The following is a 21,278-nucleotide window of genomic DNA, read 5'->3' as shown; positions in this document are numbered from 1 at the left end:
TGGTCTTCTTTTATTGCATCTACATGTATGCTAGTCGGAGCCTTCGTTACTTAGCACTACAAAGCTTCGGCGGTCGCCGAGCTGGGCACGACAAGCTCAGGTGTGCAGAGAGCTTCGCAACAGTTGGGCCATCACAAATTTTCTTGCTGGCACTGCATTATATCAAAAAAATTAGTTTTACTGCGAACATCGGCAGCTCGGGAATGAGTCTAATAGGTCCGTCAATGTGCAGTAGAGTGGGGGATCAAGCAGGGTAACGTTCCCTTTAAAGTATAAACCCCATGCAAGCGATCTTGTGCGCGACAGCGACAGGCAATGCGATGGAAATGGCTGTCGCATTCGGTTGTCGCCTACAAGTCGTACCCCATGAGAGCAATGATTATGAGAGACGTCTCCCGGGTGTTGCTGGGGAGATGTCGGTATGAGGGCAGCAATATACGCGCCGAAATTAGCATGACGTGTGCTTTATTTATTTAAGTTCATGTATATTACTGCAAAAAAGCAGCATAAAATATTTCTGAAGGTCTTGCAGTAGGCTCTTATTCTTGCACGTATAAAATTCAAGTAGTATTTGAGTGATGTACATCCAGTTCAGGCTTCGCACTATCGGCTAGTCTCTCATAGCATTTCCGGAACGACGAACGACGAATTCTACATTTCTAGAACAGAGGATCGAGCGATCTGTTGAAGTGATGGCCTGTTTTGTTGATCGTCGCCATCGTGCACAAAATCGCTCTCATGGGGTTTAGCCTTAAATCGAGCACTTTAAACAATGCTCCACGTCCGCTTTATACTGGGTGAACTGCTTTATATTATACAACAGACTGAACATGCCAGTCCCTGGATGAGCAGACCAACATGCAGTAGGCAAGAAATGGGTGCCGCATGAATAGTGTGAGGCCAGTGACAAGCAGGGGGGAGGGGGGAGAGAGGAAAGCCACAGGATCTAGGGATAGAGAGCTGCAGCCGGGACCATCGCATTGACAGATCAAGGCTGAAAGGAAAGAATCTTACAAAGCAGTAGCACGAAGGGCAATTGGGAAAGAGCCATGAGAAACCACCTCACTACTGTTTTGCAGCAGTTAAGTAGCATCACTGATGTCCGATAGAGATGCTATAATCTTGTAAATGCCTGCTGCAGATGCAAGATGATTGCTACGGAGACTTGTTAGGGTTGACGCAACACGTTCCCTGCTTGAGGACTAGAGGGAGATGGGAGCACACATAGTGGCAACTTCCAGCTGCTTTTCCTTATTGTCCTCATTTACTGTGCACCATCTGCATCGCTACCTACATTATTGATAGCTTCCCTAGTCCACAACCTCCCGCCAGTCCATGTTTAATGTGTTCACACACTGTGTACACCCACTTCACTTTTCTAAGAGCATGTGCGATAGCAGCAGGTAATATAAACAATTTGACTAATTAATGCTTAGTTGCGCAGTCTACAGAAGCACTCGGAAATGTAAGCCCTGAACAATGGTGCAATCAACCAGTTAAGCTAATAAAGGACGAAATCAGCTGCTAACATTGGCACTGCGACATCAGACTTGAACGGCTCTGCTACGTGCTTAGACGGTTGGCCCCAAACACGCTTCTGCAGAAAATTCAAATTCCCAACAATTGTCAGCAAGATTTCCCTTCAGCCTGTGCATTTACGCATTATTGCTTTGTGCGAGAACGGTGCGGGCACAATTCTCGCTTTGCGATTCATCTGTTCCGAGCAACGTACAATGAGATGGCGCCAAGATTTTATGTAAATATTTTCACTGCATGCTCTTAACTGGCTGTAAGTATGTCAGTTTGTTTCGTTTTGCTCATCTCAGCAAGCTGCTTCTCAGACAGCATTGTCATTCTATGAGCTTTCGCTTAATGCCTTATAGCGTTCACCAGACATCATAAGCTCGTTTCAAGACCTCAAAATTCTTGTGCATAGCAGCTTTTATCTAGAAATCAGCATAAACGATCATGTTTGCTCATGCTTTTCGCATGATTATATCATGAACGAGTTGCGCTTTCGACAAGCTGGGACACAGGGTAGTACAATCAAATAAAGATACCTTTTGAGTCTCTGAACAGCCAAATAACACAAAGCCAGCCTGAATATACAAACAATGGAAGCGAGATGTCTTACTTCCTGGTGACAGCGCCATTTCGATGTGCTGGGCTACGGGTTGTACTACCCAGCAAAGTGTGTAATTTGCTCCCAGATTGCGCCATGATGAATTGAAACTCCAGTGCAACAGACCTAGATACATTTCTGATGTGAGGCTGCATATAACACCCACCACACAAACGAGCTTATCTATGCACTGAGGCCGTAGAGGGACCTATGCACATGCAAGGCAAACAAGAATTTATAGGCAACAAATGTGCCTGGAGCAACAAGAGACCTGCCATCAGGTCCAATGCAAATGATTATGAACAAACGTCACTTCTGGGCTGCATATGAAAGCTGAAAATGAGACAATAAATGTTCTACAGCATCAATTTCAGATGCAGTGGATCTACAATACAAATGTGCAGGCGTGCAACTTTAGAGACTGTGGGTGCCCAATGTGTGCAATAGTTAATTAGCTCCATTGTTCACACTTCTCAGTGTTGGCCATACACATGGACTTCCTGAGATCACATGTGGAAGCCAGGCAAGGGCACAGCCAGGGCCAAACGTCATGGTCTGGCACGCCAGGCATCGTACCAGAAGCATTAGAAGCGCTGCTGCACAGCAGCCACTCAGGTAGACCTTTTGTGTTCAGGTTTATCGTCAAGTAAAAACAGACAAGTGCGCAAAAATTACACAACAAACACAATGTCTTTCTTTCTTAAAATACAAAAGAAAAAAATCCAACAGTTGAGCCTACTTGGGTACGGAAACACCACCTGTTTTTGTCTTTTTTTTGCATTTTTCCCCTGCATTTTTTTTTTCTTCTAAAAGTCACCTGGATCTGTACAAGATACGGAGTGGAGAAAAATGCAGTACAGAAAAGAAACGCAGATGAAAGGAAGATACAGGTTGAGACACACTGCAAATTAACCACACAGCGCCATCTTTTTCAGCGCCTCCCCCGCCCTCCCTTGCACACACACGTTCACATGCGCACATTTGTCCTAGTTAAAAAGAATTTAACATTTTAGAAATTGCACACTATGCCCAGCAAGTCCAGGGACGGACAATGATTTTGCCTATGTCTGGATGCGTGTACTGAGGCAAGGGCACCCTGGAGACGCTGAAGAAAAAAAAGGGGGGGGGGAAATGTTTACCCCACACAGGAAGACATGCAACCTTGTGTAGTGCACTAGTTAATGAAACCCGAATGGTAGCAGCAACTTTAGTAGCAATTTCTTGTGTCATCGGTTTGCAGCACACCCCCGTCATTATTAATGAGAGAGAATGGCAAGCAACACCACCTAAAGGAGGAAAGAAGGGGACTGTTTCTTATCTGGGAATATGACAGAAATGGTGACAACAAAGCCTCTTTTTTTTTTTTTTCATTTCCTCCAGAAAATACTCGGTGGAAATATGGAGAAAAAAAATAAATAAAAAAGGCCTGGGTGGGTTCCACCTATCAGCTGTGTCCCTAGAAACCCTTTTCTTCCTGAAGCCCACTGCAGGATGCTCTATGGTGCCCTCACTCCACTCACTAAAACTGCGAGCCACCCACGTCATTGTTATATATATATACACAGTCGCAGAAGTGCACACTGATCACTGGTGCGGAGGGTGAGGAAGAAGCGCAAACAACATGTTAAAAAATTAACAAAGCAATTGATTCTATGGCCAGAGAAGCAAATGGAAGCACTACCATGAGCAAAATGGAAGCAGTTTTTAAAAGGGTGTAGCACAGTGGCCAGCAGTGTAGAATGGCATCTAAAAATGACCTGCTGGAGTGTTTCACATCCGTGTGGTTGGTTCAACAACTGCAATACAGACTTTTTGTCCATGGATGAAATGAAATCGGGGGGGGGGGGAGCCATGAGTCTGGCCACATTGCTCCAACTAAACTCGGATGCTTAAAACGATGCCACGGCATTGTATGTGTACAGGAAAACAATACCTTAAGAAAGTGCTAACAAACCTTCAGATATTTGCTAAGCTCTTCAATACTAAACCTATACACACTAATCTAACATTTTTTCCTCTCCAACAAAACTCAGCGTAGCGCTCTGGTCACAGTGCACCAAAACACTGAAGACAGATAGCTCCAGGCAAATCAGATTGCAGCAAGAACAAAAAAAGGAAGAAGAAAGACAAAAACTAGGGGGGGGGGGGTGATATATATATATATAAATAGAGAGAGGGGGGCAATGGGGACGGGCTCCAATGCCTTCAGACAAAACTGTAGTGGGCTCTTGCCATACTTAATTAAGCAAGCATGAAAATCCAGTTGCACAGCGCAGGGAATTTGTCCCTTGAGAGAGGCGCTCTTGGGACCAGGTGCAGACAAGACGCACAATGCCAACAATGCTAACCCACAGCAGCAGGCACAGTATTGCGTCCAGGCAGGTGTGTGCACAGGGCCACCCAGAGTTCCATGCTCGGCAGCTCCATTCTTTGGCTGCCCCTTGTAGCAGTATGGTGAGGCCACTCTGCCAATAACTTGATGCTTGCTTAGGTGTAACGGCCAGGGACATAATACTTGAGAGTTGTCACAAATCGCCATATTTCAGCCAAACAGAGGCAGCCTACACACCTGACATTCATAGCTTAGGCAAGGCTTCCTTCCATATGAAAGGAGAAGGTGGCAAGAACAAATGTGTACACACACCACCAAGAACAGAAAGAAAAAAAAAATAGTATGGGCTAAAGCAATTGTCAATAACAAAATGAGGCCTTTCAAACAATAAAAAGCAAGGCACTGTAATGCTTGTGAGCAAAAGCTGCCAAATGCCCAAACTGAAATGTGGTGAGAAGTCAGAGAAACATCTGTCCAGAGAGAACACATAAACCACTAGCAATGGTGCAATTGCAAACGACAATGTACAGTAATGCCCACATGGGGAGGATTCACTCCTGGGAGCTCTTCAGTTTGTGTTTGGCCACTCAAATTATGTGCTCCTTCCTTTGCCCTCCATCAGGCCAACTGCACAGTTCTTGCTTCTAACCACCACTGACAAGTCTAAAACAACTCAATAATTTAAAAATAGCACTAAAAATCACGAAAACACACAACCATTATGCTGAAGATGCCTACTTACAACAAAAAAACACACAAAAACAGAACAGACAGAAAGTTTGCCCCTTCTATTCTATCCTCAAACATTACAATGCCCAACCAAACTTTTTCAAAAACTCAAAGCAAGTCTTAGGAAAAAAAAGCAGCAGCTAAAAACAGTTTGGCAGCAAACAGTATTTCACCACAGAGTGCAACCAAGAGCGAGTCCCAGCACAAGAGGGAACACCACCAGACTGTTAGTGGGTAAGCAATTTGGCCAAGAAAACACATCCCTCAAGGAGTCTCCATGCACAGCCCCTGCTCCCAGCAGGGCTGGCGATATGCCAAACACAGGCAGTGATTAAGACACTCCACAGAACCCGGGGGAGAGGGAGTAAACGCTTTCCAGCTGGCGCCAAGACTAACGCAGTGTGTGTGGCAGTGCACGCCAGACACGCCCAAGTGCCAAACTAGGAAGAGGGAAGTGTGGGGGGGCGGGGTGTTGAGGAGCGCAGCAGCGTCCGGCTGAGGTTGTGAGGCCGTAACAAAACACAACAGCGCACAAAAACAAAGAGAAGGTAACGGCTGCACCAGAACTTTCTTTAAGCACTTTCACTCACTCACACAGTCACTTACATGCACGCAACACAGTAAAATGGAGGGCCGGGCTTTGACTGTTCTGTACGAGGAGGAGAGAAAGAAAAGACTAGAGGAGAAAAACAGAAGGGGGGCCAAGCGCACATCACAAGAGCTCGTACTGGCGAAGGTGCATCCTTTGGATGATGTCTCGGCAGTCGTTGAATACGCGGCGGATATTCTCCGTGTCCACGGCACAGGTGAAGTGTGGGTAGCAGTAGTGCTTGCCATCTCCACTGGCTGTGCTAATGCGCTGCAAAAAGAACAGCTTGCATTGTGTTACCTGTTACTACCACTGTCAAGAGCAATGGCAAAGTGGCCAACAATAAAATAATGGCTAAAATAAATAAAAACTGTGGCAAACAACTCACAAAACTGGCTTGAACACAGTAAATGGAACAAACTTGCCCCAAATGAGCTCTGCATTTTTTTGATCACAAACTATTGTATTCCAAAGAGTTCCTTATACTGTGCAAAGTAGAATCCTCAAAAGGCTACAGGGCCTGATGCAGAAAAACCAAAGCAATAGACTGATCTCATCGTAAGTTGTGCTATGCTACCGAAGCCACTGTGCACGCTGGTAGTTGTAGTACTAACTCCGGCTGCGTTGACGCACGGTGAGTGTATGGAAACACGAATTCACCGAGCCTTTCTTCAAAGTTTTTTCATTAGTGCATTGTGATAGCATAGTAAAAGAATATACTGTTGCCTACCTGCGTGCTACAATTAAATGCTAAGAAAAAAACCTTTAAGAGTAATCCTTAGCTTGCGATAAACTACGATTTTCCTATTTATGTAAAACCCAGAAATGCTTTTATGTGGCAACGACTAGACCGATTCGAACAAAATTTGTTGCATTTGACAGAAAAAGCTAAATTCTAGTATTTATAACAAACTGGATATGATTTAGGGCAGTGCTGAAATGTAAACACGAGCACCGCTGGTTTTATACACAAATTGTTGTAGTTTGGGAATGTCAGGCTTGAAAATTATTTCACAGCGCCCTTTGGAGAGTAACGATATATGACCTTGCATGTTTTCTACCACATACAGAAAAAGGATGCGTGACAGCGCTTCCCATTGCTGATGCATGTTAACAAATGCAAGCTTTCAAAAAGAAAAACCCTGCCATCTACATCAAAAGATAACCTTTTGACACCTGTAGCCCCTTAACCTGCGCAAAAGTTTAGTTGCTGAATATGCACTCTTATGAGCTGTCCACCACTGCTTCCACAAAGCTTTAGTTGGCAAAAAGGTGAAGAGGATAAACATTGCACTGGGCTTTTCCGCCGTGTTCAAATATCTCCTGAGAACTGCAAGCAACATGGTGGCAAGGAAATTTCCAGGAAGCACGCACATGTGCAGTAGGCATGGTGAAATTGGCGTACTGTAACTCTGTACATGAGACAAAATAAATAAAGAAAAAATGCACACAGTGAGAGGTACATGCTTTCACATTTTGCTTGACCAGTGATGAGGGAGGCTGCAAATCATTACAACAATGACTTTCATGCATGAAGCAGAAACCTTATTTTCACTGTGTTCTTGTCACAGTTACCTCAGTTGTGCTTTTTGATAGTGTCATTTAGGGGCACAACTGTGGCACATTGATGTTGCAGGTGGGTCAGGTGTGAGCAAGAAGGGGCAGGTACCCGTTATTTGGACGCTACATCTTTTTTGCCTTTTTTTTCCATCTGGTATATGAGTGCTTCAGAACATGTGGTGGAGCACAATACACCAGCACAGCACACACTTTGTGAACACTTATGATGTGAAAGGTGCATTGACTTTATTTTAAAGTTGTACATCATATCATTCAACTAGACAAGCCAAATCAACACACAACACACTATGAGACAAGTTGACAAAGCATGCAGTGATGTCTGATGAGACGAAGCGCTGTGGTGGTTCATTCGGGCCGTCATGTCACAGAAAAGAATACCAACATTTTTTTTTTTTTCACCTGTGCCAAAGCATCCATGTCAAGTTGAAAATCTAAAGCACGACTTTGGAAATGTAAATGCACCTTTCATATCATAAGTGTATGAGAACATTATACCCATAAAGTTTCAGAATTGAAATCCGTGCTCTCCGTAGATTTCGCGGCCTTTGCGAGATGCCGCAACATGCCCTTGAAACCGTGCTCGGATGAGCCTCCTTGCATTACGATATGCGACTCCCAGTGCATGGGTGTTGCCGCGAAATTCAGCCAGATTTCACAATGTTCGTGCTGAAATGTCTTTTCGAGCATCAAAGGGACATTTTAGACAAAATCCAGCATGATTTCTGGCGCCAGGGTTGTTTTGGTTGGCGGCGCACGACCGCGCGAAAAAATTTCAAGGGGGGGGGCTGAAGCCTCATAAGCCTCCCCCCCCACTTCCAGGCTACGCCCCTGCTTGTTGTGGAAGGGATTTCTGACCACTAACTTGTCAGTGTTTGCTTAACCGTTGCTACATTTATCAAATCGAAAAACCCTGTGAAGCATTCTTTCAAAGATTCCTGCTGTGCAGACGATGCATCCATTATAGAACATTTGGATACAGGTCTTACCGATTTTACCGACAATGATGTGAACAAACTTTGGCGTCGTTTCAAATATATGTGTCATTACTGTATAGATAAGTTTGTGCCGAGAAACGTAAACTAGTTTGTAGACAGACGCCGTGGATGACGCATGAAATAATCCATCTGAAGCAAAAGATAAAAAGATTAAAGAAACAGCGCATGCATAGAGGTCATCTAAAGGAACTAAAAAAAACCCTGCACATGCAGTACACTCTTCAAAAGAACACTACTTTAATACAGTGTTACCGAATTAGATCTAGAGGAGCCAAAAAAAGTTTAGGAATTATGTAAGCGAAAAAAGAAAAAGAAACCAGTGTCACAAATTCTATTAATGGTTCTATAGCTACCAATCACGGAGATACTGCGCGTAATTTCATTAACTACTTTCACAGCGTGTTTTCTAACTCTGGTATTTGTCCATCTAGTAGTGACACAGCACTTCATCCTTCTGATGTGAATTTTATTTCATACCCTGGCATAGTTTTTATGCTAATAAATTTAAAAACTAAATCATCATGTAGTCCTGACATCCTTCCCAATGTGTTTCTGAAGCGATATGCTGAGTACATTGCAATGTTTCTTATTATTTATTATATTTCATTACTTAATGAAAAATTACCAGATGACTGGAAGACAGCCAGAGCTCTACCTTGTTAGATATGGGACCGTTTCCTGAGCCTACTTCGAGTTCCCCAGACCACATCGAATCGCACCACAGCTAATTGAGGAGCGAAGAAGCATGGATACCACATTCCTGAGGAGCCGCACGTGCAAACAAGTTGGCGGCCCCCACTTCGTGTGCAGCAGGAGAGCATTCCTAAAGCATTCCTTGATTCATCTCTCTCGAACTTCTTGAGACGGGCCGCAGCGTCCGAGTTGTTGCCAGCCCGTAATGACTCTAAGACTGTTAATTGACTCTCACTGTAAATAATGTAAATAAACCTCCCAAGTTTTTCATCCCAAAGTCCTCCTCAACTCCTACAACCGGTTGCTAGTGGTGGGATCGCCTCCAAATGCAACAACTGGTGGCAGCGCTACGGATCAACCTTCGTCGAGAGAAATCCTGAAGAACCCGGACCAGCGAAAAAGAGCCTTCGTCCAAAGGAGTCGCGAGGAACCGGGAAGAGCGAAGAAGAGAGAGCCTTCATCGAAAGAGGTCCTAAGGAACTGGGAGTAGCGAAGAAGAGCGAGCCTTCGACCCAGGTAGTCCTGAGGAACCAGGAACAGCGGACCAATGAACCAAATGGCAGGGTGCTGCAACCGTAAGTGAGCGCGTGGCTTTTTTCCTTTTGATTTGCCAGACTCAAATGTTGTGTGTTCATTTTGATAGTTCTAGGAATCGGGAATTTGTTGCATTGTGTGTTTGCACAAATTAAGGAAAACAGTTCTAACCACCAGTCGGGGCAGCTGCCATGGATCTTAGAAGGTTGACGAGGTTGGACTTGTTGTTGGTGTGCGACGATTTGGGAGTTGAGGTGGACGAACAGATGAAAAAGCCAGCTATCATAAAGGCGATTAAAGATAGTGGCAATGATGATAAAAGCATTGAGCTTGCTTGGGAGGTGATACAAGAACCACGTGAGCGTGAGCGTCGTGAACGTAAGAGTGGGCGTAAACGTCAAGAACGCGAGAATGAACGTGAATGTGAGTATCACGAACGTAAGCAAAAGTACGAGAGAGAGAAGGCAGCATTGATAAAAGAGTTGCAATATTTTGAGCAGTTAAAGGCACAGAGACAACGGCTGTCTGGAAATTCTGTAGGCAGTACAGAGCAAAAGAATGAGAATGTATCTAGCAGATTTTCGCCAAAAGCCGCCGAAAAAAGTATTGCCTGTGAGATTGGCTGCACATTGATAGGTGAAGGGAAAAGGCTAGCTGCTAACGATACCTCAGTGGCAACAGAGGCCGTTAAAGGCCGTAGTGAGAGCGACGAGGTGCTGTGCCAACAGAGGACTGTAGAGACAGCTAGGCCAGCTGCGAACAAATTGGCACAGTTATCACGCGTGTGCGTCGCATCTCATGGTATCGAGGTCATTAGCGAGGTACAGGGTACTGTTGACCCGACAGGCGCGAGCAACCATGTCAGGTCAGATCTGCGTGCCGAAGTGAAGTGCCAGGTGGACGCTGCAGTTGAGGGTAATTCTCAGGATTGCGAGCTCCGTAGCTCAAGGGAATACAACTGCATTGTTCAGGGATCGGTGCAGCTCTCCGCCAGTCTAGATAGCCTAGATAGGGATAATTCTGTTATTAATAATTCGGACTGTACGCGTGAGACAGCGATCGATACCGACGGGCTGTGTGTCGATGCACAGCGTGAGCTGGGCAATGCAGTAGAGGGCAGTTCGCAAGAGTGCAAGTTGCATAACTCGAGTAAAGCCTGCTGCATTGTTCAAGAGTCAGTTGAGCTGTCCGCCAGTCGAGGCAAAGTGAGAGTAGATTTAAACGTAAATCACTCAGACTGTGTGGGTAAGAGACCGATCCGGGCCGATGAAATGTGTAACGGCCAGCATGAGGCGTGAGAGAGCGGCATGAAAAGGAATTCAAAGAGAAAACGCCGCAGAAAGAAGTGCCCTAAAGATCGGAATGCGGTGGCTAATGTAGCGAAGCCAAAAACAGCGACGGGCACGAGCAAAACAGAGGTGCGGTCGTCGTTGACGATGTTGACGCATCCAACATGTTCGAGCCACCGGTCAAAGAGAGACCGTGAAGCATCTTCTGCACGGACGCGGACAAAGGGCACGGGGCAGTTAAATTCCTCGTCGTTCCGTCGTTCTCTTCGAAGCTCAGCGTGTAGTACAAAGAAGCGCATGGTGGCAAGTCGAGCCCAGGTGGGGAGTAGCGACGCGGTCAATCGAGGTCGTGAAGAAAGCGGGGCGCCAGGACGAAAATTGGCAGGGGACTGTAACGTCTTGGGGGAGCTGATAGTGAGTCAGCCCTTTTGTTGTTCTTCGGTAGCCAGAGTAGCTTTCGGACCGCGACCACCTTGGGTACGGCTCAAAGTATGAGTAAGACGTAAGCATTTGGAACGGGAGGCCAAGAGAGCTTCCGTAGAAGTAAAAAGTGCTGTTTCGTTTTATTTTTGAGCATTGGATAATTTTCGTCATTTGAGACTAGGATTTCTTTCAATATGTAAGGTATGAGCTTTGTTTGTGTTTTGTTAGAGAAGCTCCGAGATTGGAAAGAAGCATTTGAAGTAAATGTTTAATCTCGCGAGGTGTTAGTTAATGAGTATATAGGCTTTCTTTTTTGTGTGTGAGTAACCTGAGTGTCAAGGTTATCGGTGAGAGGCCTATCGTAACGCGCGTATGTATTAGTTAACCTTCCTTTTGTTATGCGTTATTTTTTATTTTTTAATTTTTTTATTTTTTATTTTCTAAGGTTAACAGCGTAGGTTTTCAGTGAGTGCATGATTTGCACTGAGAAGCGTTCTTAGTTCCATTAGCGCGTGTCCTGCGCGGACGGAAGGAAGCAGATTTTTGACTGGGTCGCTCGTGTGTGTTGAGGGCAGCCGTATTCTGACTTCTTTAGTGAGCGTGCGTAGAACTAGTAATTAGGAGACATTTTTTAAAAAGGGTTTTGCGGAGTGTGTAAGTTACGCAAATTAATTTCTCGTTTAAGGTACGTGTCCTGTAGGGACTCAAGGAAGAAACGTAAGTAAGCTTAATAAAAAGTCTGCCTACGACGCAAGTACGCGTTCTGATTAGTGTCCACAAGGCTAGCCCGCTTGTGATTACGTACTTGTGAAGCTGACCAGACTGTTCAGTGGCACCAATACGTGCGACAAGTACGCCACTGTGATAGGTTGGAAACACGCTGTTCGAGTAGCTAGGCCACTTAAGTTATGTTCGGCTGTTTTCATTGTTTGTTTGCAACGGCAACAACCTTTTGTTTTGCAACAACAATAGCACTCTGGTCCTGTCGGTATTCGGGGAGAAATGGATAGCGGTTTGGAGAGGTGGTTGGAACTGCTTTGTCAAAATTGGGGAAATAAAAGATCAGGGTTCATTTTGACTCGGTAATAGCCTGGCAAGTCAGGGGTGAAGAGCCTGCGCTTACACGTGGTGCAGCGCTGTGTTGTTTTGTTTGACGTATGTTCTCCAGGGCCCGGGATCCCGAAGTTCGTCAAATGAGGCTCGACACCAGTACCCTGCAGGTTCTTTCAGCGTTCCTCATGGCGAGCGAATTGAGTTCACCGGCCATTCCGAACTTCCGGGGCGAGAACGAGGTGTTAGATACGGGACCGTTTCCCGAGCCTACTTTGAGTTCCCCAGACCATATCGAATCGCACCACATCTAATTTAGGAGCGAAGAAGCACGGATGCCACATTCCCTAGGCGCGGCACGAGCAAACAAGTTGGCGGACCCCACTTCGTGTGCAGCCGGTGGAGCTATTCACTGCTTGGCTCTTCCCGAAAGTAAAGCGAGAGCCTGGCACTGGTGGCGGGTAAAGTGGGTCCCGAAGCAAGACGGCTGTAATGCGCCGTGACAACCTGGTGGCGTCGCCCCCTTCGCTCTATGGTGACGGCGCATTGCAAGTCAGCAAGGCAAGACCGCAGGGGGACCAAGGAGCGACTCTCTTCGCCGGGTGTGACTCCATCGCACGGGCGCCTACCATTGGCCGAAAATGGCATCACCTGAGCGGGCTCTCCCATTGGCCGAACGTGACGTGTCTTATAGACACCGAAGAGCTTAAAAGACGCAGACCGGGAGCAGCAGGAGAGCATTCCTAGAGCATTCCTTGATTCATCTCTCTCGAACTTCTTGCGACGGGCCGCAGCATCCGAGTTGCTGCCGGCCCGTAATGACTCTAGAAGTGTTAATTGACTCTCACTGTAAATAATGTAACTAAACCTCCCAAGTTTTTCATCCCAAAGTCCTCCTCAACTCCTACAACCTGTACACAAGAAAGGTGATCGGGCCCTGTTACAAAATTACCATTCTATATCACTTACATCATCATGCTGTAAACTAATTGAACATATTATCGCCAATCAGATAAATGAATCTTTAGATGAGCATTCAGTCCTCTCTAAATACCAACATGGATTTAGAAAAGGCTACTCAACAATTACACAATTAGTTACGGTAATACGTTCACTTGCTTCATGCCTTGATAAGAACAGTCAGATTGACACAATATTTCTATATTTCATAAAAGCTTTTGATAGAGTTCCACATGACAAACTAATACTAAAACTCAGACACATTGAACTTCCACAATTTTGATCATATGGATAACGAACTGTTTAACCGATCGCTATCAATTTGTAGCAGGCTGTCTTCCGGTCGGCTCCGGGGTCCCTCAAGTGAGTGTACTAGGACCACTATTGTTTTTACTATACATTAACGATGTAATCACTGTAATTGATCCTGACATGCAAATCAAGTTGTTTGCAGGTGATTGCACACTTTTTCAAGAAATCACTTCAACTAAAGATCAGAACCACCTTAATTCCACTCTTGCTATCATTTTTTAATGATGTGAAACATGGGATATGCAGCTTAATACCGTTTCGGGGTATGTTGGGAGTATAAGACTGTATTTACAATGTATATACAAGCAGAGTCAATGGGGTTAAAATGGCTGACTAGCAACAACACGCAGCAGCCAGCATTTCGCTATCTTCTTCTCTCTTCTTTTAACCTTCCGTAACAGGACTCCTAGGTGCTGAAGCGGCGTCTCAGCGCACAGTAGGCGAAGAAGTGCGAGCGAAGTATGGCTTCAGCCGTGAAACGTGCACGACATCAACAGGTGGCAAACTCGAGGATGGATGAAACTGTAATGGCGCGATCTCGTAATTGACGTCGTTAACTTGACGTAGGACTTGATAAGGCCCTGCGTAGCGAGAGAGAAGCTTCTGGGAGAGGCCAACCCGATGACATCGTGACCAAAGCAGCACCCAACCACCTGGGGTGAACTGAACATCACGATGGCACCGGTCGTAACGCTCTTTTTGCAGATGCTGTGAGACTAATAAATGACATCGGGCGACTTGACGCACCATGTGAGCACGATCGATGACTTTACAAGCGTATTCAGTGGCAACACATGGCACAGAAGGTAGGATTGTGTCAAAGGGCAAAGTGGGGTCGCGACCATACTGTCACAGTTGGTAATGTGGGAAAAGGACAATGATGGTGGCCTTGGAGACGACGAAGAAGAGTGCAGTATCATCGCTGCTCTACGCTTGCTGGCTCAGCCATTAAAAGCCACCTGTAAATAGACGCACGCTTCTTCCTTCCTGTAACAATACTAAAGATAAAAGGGCGAATATCCTGCGGTATCATGTAGGGACGAGTTATACGCGAATATCACATAGGCCAGCGTGGCATCCCAGTCGCGGTGATCGTTGGAAATGTACACTGACAGCATCTCTGTGAGTGTTCGGGTGAGACGTTCCATAAGACAGCTTGTTTGTGGGTGGTAGGCGGTGGAGAGCTCATGCTCAGTTGCACAAGAGCGGAGGAGGTCGTCCACAACTCGAGACAAGAACGAGCAGCCGCAGTCTGTAAGTAACTGTCGAAGTGCACCGTACTGCAGAATGACATCACGAAGGAGAAAATCGGCGATGTCAGTTGTGCAACTAGTTGGCAATGCCTTTGTTATCGCATAGAATGTCACGTAACCAGTAGTGACACTGATCCACTTACTCCCTCTAGTCGTCGTCGGAAAAAGGCCAAGCAGGTCAAGGCCTACGCGAAAGAAAAGTTCAGGGGGAACTTCAATTGGATGGAGTCGTCCGACAGGTGGGAGGGGAGGTTTCTGCTGGCGCTGACACAATTCGCAAGTTGCGACATAACGACACACAGATCGGTAGAGACCCGGCCAGAAGAACCGGCAATGTACGCGGTCCTATGTACGCAAAACTCCGAGGTGTCCCGCTGTCGGTGCATCATGAAGTTGTTTGAGAATGACGGATCGCAGATGATAAGGAAGGACAAGGAGTAACTCGGGGCCATCAGGGTTGACATTGCAGCGGTAAAGCATGCCATCATGCAACACGAACATGCGGCACATGCCGTCAGTGCTGCCAGATTGCACTCCGGCAATGATGGAGTGTAAGGATGCGTTGCATTGTTGTTCAGCACACATGTCGGTCATGTCAGTCAAAGCCATCATGCAAGTCACCGGATTATGCGCAACAGATTGGGAGGATCCACAGGGTGACACGAGAGGCAGTCAGCATCCTTGTGCAGACGGCCAGACTTATAGTTGACAACAAATGAAAATTCCGAGCCACAAAGCCCAGCAACCAAGCCGTCCTGTGGGGTCCTGGAGGGAAGACAGCCAGCAGAGGGCGTAGTGGTCTGTAAGGACCGAAAACATGCGGCCGTACAAATATGGCCCGAACTTGACGACAGCCCGAACTAAAGCCAAGCACTCCCGCTCGGTGATGGAGTAATTTCTCTCAGCAGGTGACAGCAGGCGGCTAGCGTAAGCTGTCATGCACTCACTACCATTCTGCTGTTGGGCGAGAACATAGCCAATGCTGTGGCCGCTTGCATCAGTGTGGACTTCGGTCGGTGCAGGTGGATCAAAGTGGGCAAGTATGGGAGGGGTGGTCAGAAACCTGATGAGAGCGGCATGTTCTTCTTAAGATCTGTCAAAGGCTGAGCAACGGTGGCAAACTTTTTGACGAAACGGCGAAAGTAGGAACATAGGCCAACAAAACAGCACACGTCAGAAGCAGAACGTGGCACAGGGAAGCTGCCAACAGGGTGAACTTTTTGCGGATCTGGTTGTACACCGGATGCGTCAACGAAGTGTCCCAACACGGTAATCTGATGGCGCCCAAATTGACATTCCGTGGAGTTCAGTTGGAGGCCGGCTTTTCAGAAAACCGCAATAATTGCAGTGAGTCGGGTAAGGTGGCTGCTGAACATGGGAGAAAAAACAATGACGTCATCAAGATAACGAAGACAGGTGGTCCATTTGTAGCCTCACAAAAGAGAGTCCATCATACGTTCAAATGTCGCAGGAGAATTGCATAGGCCAAAGGGCATGACTTTGAACTGATATAAACCATCAGGTGTGATGAAGGCCATCTTCTCGCGGTCCATTTCATCAACTGGTATCTGCCAGTAGCCGGATCGAAGATCAATGGGCAAGAAATATTTAGCTCCGTGCAAGCAGTCTAAGGTGTCATCGATGCGTGGTAGTGGGTAGACATTTTTTCAGGTGATCTTGTTTAAGTGGCGATAAACGACGCAAAAACGCCAGGTACCATTTTTTTTCTCACAAGGACGACAGGCGAAGCCCAAGAGCTGGCTGATGGTTCGATGACCCCATTGCGGAGCATTTTGTCCACTTCTGATTGGATGACTCGACGTTCGGCATGCAATACACAATAGGGACGCCGATGAATAGGATTGATGTCTCCAGTGTTGATACGGTGGTCAACAACAGATGTTTTTGCTAAAGGCTTGTCGCCGAAATCAAAGATGTCGAGGTACGAGTCGAGGAGGAGATGTATGTCCGTGGCCTGTGGAGAGGTGAGGTCAGGTGCAATCATCTTCGCGAAGTCATCCGTTAGGGAACCAGAGCTGTGAGCTGCAATTGGTGCTAAGAAACTCTCGGCATTCAGACTTTCAATGTCAAATTCGGAAGTATTAGAAATGCTGGCCAAGAACATGCGGGCTGGAAGCACTTGAGGACACAGGCTGAAATTCAGAAGCAGTAGAACGACACCGTTATTGGCAATTGTCACCAGCATATGCGGAAGAGCAATGTTCCGGTTCAAAAGCACGTTGATGATGGGGTGAAGGACATATTCACTGGCAGGAACCTGTGGCTGTGCGGTCAAAGTGATGTAAATGACTGCATCAGATGACAGACGCACATCTTGAAGCGAACACAAGTGCAGTGGAGCGGTGCTCAGAGCATCGGCGACTTGAGGCAGTTCCAGCCAGCTATACTTAAACGCGCAGTACACATTCCAAGAACAACCAGCACGCCGCCGTCGGCCACACGAAGCCCTCGGGCAGCTGCTGGGGCGAGGACCTTCTTTAAACGTCTACATAGGCTAGCACTCATCAGAGATATGTGGGCTCTTGTGTTGACGAGTGCTTGGACAAGTAAGCCGCCTATTTTAACGTCAATTACACTTCTCTTTGTGGGCACAGAGAAAGGATTTGCTGCAGTAGCAGGCAATGCAGCACCACCTCCAAGGGCTGCATTTCTTAGTTTTCCGAAAGGGTGCGGCCAAAAGCCACAGGGGACGAAAGGCGACGTGGTGTAGGATTTGGTGTCGGGCTTGTAGGATGATCGGAGGAACTTGGGACGACAGGACTAGGCGAGCAGGACTTATTTGCAGTATTTACATTTCAACATGGGATACATTTACACAGTCTAGCGTGACTCCCAAATGGAGCCCGCAAGACGAAGTATACAGCAAACGAGCACACAGCTCACGAGTACATTGACGAGCACAGAGCACGACGACGAGCACTCGCTAGCAGCCGACAACCACTGCTTATAAGCACTCCATTCGACGTCATCGTTCGACGTCACAGTAGACTACCCGCCCTTTGGAGGAGGAGGGCTCACACACACATGCCACACAGGTTTCAGTGCTCTCTCGAGGGCAGACGACCTTCGCAGCGCAGTCGTCGTGGTATCCATTGTCCTGTGCCCCCGTAGTCAGGTGGTCACGCCTGACCCCAGTCGGCGCCTCTAAATTCCAGAGCTGCCTTCCTCCTGTTCTCCGAATGAGGCGCTTGGTGGATGAATGCCGCCATAGTGAAGTTCTCCAAAGGAAGTTCACGGTTGGTTAGGGCTGTCCTCGCTGGTTCTCTAAAGGGCGCCCCCACCGCGGGTGGATCGACGCACCTGCAGCGGGCTGAAATAGCTGCAGGCCAATCCTAACAGCTCCTCCATGGCCCGGAATATCTCGCCTGGCCAGTGCTGGCAACTGCTGGGCAGGAAGAGAATGTCTGGCGAGCAAGACGATGGCTTTGCTCTCTGCAACCCCTGCGCATTTGGAATGCCTTCAACCATCTCACAATAACTGGCACAGAAGAGTCGATGCCGGCAACACAATACCACTCAGCGTGCAAATGCCCGGAATCAGCTGCTAACCCACCAGGCTTCCTATCATAATTTCCATGAAAGCCGTTAAACTGGGAGCCCCAAATTTTGCTCCAAAATTTTGTGCCGCCAAAGCGAGCGTTCATGTTCCCCTTTGAGTTCGACCAAACCTGACCGTCGCGCTGCATAAGAGTAAAGGTTTACGCTGAACTGAACCGAAGACCCTCAACCACCAATACCCAAACATATCTTAAGCAGCCTAACTTCACGAACAGCCTGTTCTTACCCTAACGCAGTGGCGTACTTATCTCCAGTACTGTTGCCACTGAACAGTCTGGCCAACTCCATAGGTACGTAATCACAAACGCGCTAGCTTTGTGGTCCCTATTCCGAACGTGTACTTGCGTCGTACGTAAGCATTTCATCACGCTTAATCACATTTGTACCTTTGGTCCACACAGGACATGTTCCTTAAACGAACAACCAAACTTGTGTAACTTACACAGCACAGAGGAACCTTTAAACAAATGTGTCTTCTAATAACTAGCTCTACGCACGCATACTAAAGAAGTCAGAATACGGCTGCCCTCAACACACACAAGCAACCCAGTGCGCCTGTGCACATAAACTTAGAAAATAAAAAAACACAAAAAAGAAGGTTAACTAAAACACACGCGCGTTACGATAGGCCTCTCAATGATAACCTTGACCTTCAGGTTACTCACGCACACTAAAAGGAAAGCCTATCTACTCATTAACTAACAACTTGCTAAACTACAGGCTTACTTAAAACGCGCCTTTCAACTCTCGGAGCTTCTCAAACAAAACATAAACAAAGCTCATACCTTACATACTGAAAGAAACTGTAGTCTTAAATTGCAAAAATTTCCAAGTGCTCAAAAATAAAACAACACCTTCCCCTTCTACGAAAGCTCTCTAGGCCTCCCCTTCCAAATGCTTACTGCTGACTCATACTTTTGAGCCGTACTCGAGGTGGTCGCGGTTCGAAAGCTACTCTGGCTACCGAGGAACAACAAAAGGTCTGACTCACTATCTGCTCCTCCAAGACGTTAGTCTCCTGCCAATTTGCATCCTGACACCACGCTTTCCTCGCAAACTCGACTGACTGCGTCGCGACTCCGTATCACCACGTCTTGTCCTGCCACCTTGCGCTTCTTTGTACTACTCGCCGAACTGCAAAAAGAACGATGGACCGACAAGGAACATAACTGCCTCGTGCCCGTTGTCCGCGTCTGTGCAGAACAAGTTTCTCGGTCTATTTTTGACCTGTGGCGCGAACGTCTTTGATGCGTCAACATCGTCAAGGATGACCGCACCTTTCTTTTCCTTGCGCCCTGGCTTTTTGCATCTTTTGCCGTCTTTGGCTGCGCTACATTAGCCACCGCATTCCGATCTTTAGCGCGCTTCTTTCTACGGCGCTTTTTCCTCGAACTCTCTTTCATGTCGCCTTCTCGTGCCTCGTGCTGGCTGGTACACATTTCATCGGCCCGGATCGGTCTCTTACCCGCACAGTCTGAATGATTCCTAACTAAATCATCGTTCTCGTGGCTACCTAGACTGGTGGAAAGCTGCACCGATCCCTGAACAATGCAGTGGTCTTCCCTCGAGCTACGGAGCTCGCAATCCTGCGAACTGCCCTCAACTGCATCGTCCAGCTGGCACTGCGCTTCAGCATGCAGATCTGACCGACATGGGTGCTCGCGTCTGTCGGGTCAGCAGTACTCTCTACCTCGTTAACACCCTCGCTAACATTGCACGCGACGCACACGCGCGGTAACTGTGCCAATTTGTTCGCAGCTGGCCTAGCTGTCTCTACAGTCCTCTGTTGGCACAGCACCTCGTCGCTCTCACTCTGGCCTTTAACGGCCTCTGCTGCCACTAAGGCATCGTTAACTGCTAGCACTTCGAGTTCACTTATGAATGTGTTGCTAATCTCGCAGGTGCTACTACTTCTGTCGGCTTTCAACGAAAATCTGCTCTTTACTTCCTGCCATTTTCGCTGCGTCCAGCCTACAGATTTTTCAAGCCGCTGTTGACTTCGTTCAATTTCCTGCTCCAAACATTGAATTTCCTTGTTCAATTCAGCAACGTACTGCCTTGTTACTTCCGTTAGGTCTTTTTCCTGCGAAATGCTTTTTAGTTCCTGCCTCGCTTCTTCCTGTTCTTGCTTAATTGCTTCCTGTTCCCGTTTTTTGCTTAGAATCCAGTTACCTATATGTTCGATGAATTTCAAATCATTGTCACTTTTGAGAATTGTCTTACGAATCTCCCGATTCCGTCAAGTCCTCCTCTAAATTCACCTCGATCTCTTCACACAACCACAACAGGTCAGCTCTCGTCAAACACATTAGGACCATGGTCGCTACTTTAAGCTTTGGCTCTGCTGTCACACAATACTTGCTGCGATACCCACCAAATCAAAATACAAGTAAAAGGTCCCAGCGAATCAAATCTACACACCCAGAGAAATTGAAGCCTGGTAAATCTTACAGCCAAAACCAAACGCTTACGCACTGAAGCAGCACCATATCACCAGTCCTTCTCCGCCGTATCCAGTCAGTTGCAAGAGGTGGTCAATCCCAAGTCGCCTCCAACTTGATCAGGATACCGGTCAGTCACCATGTGCCAAAGTCCGTGAGCTGCCGTTGCTGTCTCCCGAGTCGTAGGCCGATCTACGAGCCGTATCCCTCCGCTGCCATTCAGTTGTAGGATTTGGTGTCGGGCTTGTAGGACGATCGGAGGAACTTGGGACAACAGGACTAGGAGAGCAGGATTTATTTGTAGCATTAACATTTGAACGTGGGATACATTTACACAGTCTAGCATGACTCCCAAATGGAGCCCACAAGACGAAGTATACAGCAAACGAGCACACA

The 21,278-nt window shown here is 46.9% G+C and overlaps 1 protein-coding gene across 4 annotated transcripts in view; it reads right to left on the bottom strand.

Annotated features, from left to right (window-relative positions):
- Nucleotides 1-2,740: 2,740 nt before the first annotated feature.
- Nucleotides 2,741-21,278, bottom strand: part of Galphas (G protein alpha s subunit) — a 238,054-nt gene continuing 219,516 nt past the window's right edge. For 2 of the 4 annotated variants that reach the window (XM_075671650.1, XM_075671658.1), the window contains one exon: nt 2,741-6,042. In XM_075671650.1, coding sequence (XP_075527765.1) covers nt 5,896-6,042 — 147 coding nt within the window. In that variant the 3' untranslated portion in view covers nt 2,741-5,895. Of the gene's footprint in view, nt 6,043-11,690; nt 21,162-21,278 lie in introns of those variants that run through there. The other 2 variants (XM_075671665.1, XM_075671682.1) reach the window with 1 other exon arrangement.

The sequence above is a fragment of the Dermacentor variabilis genome, chromosome 1, assembly GCF_050947875.1.
Source record: "Dermacentor variabilis isolate Ectoservices chromosome 1, ASM5094787v1, whole genome shotgun sequence".
NCBI lineage: Eukaryota > Metazoa > Arthropoda > Arachnida > Ixodida > Ixodidae > Dermacentor > Dermacentor variabilis.
This window is presented reverse-complemented; position numbering and strand designations above follow the sequence as displayed.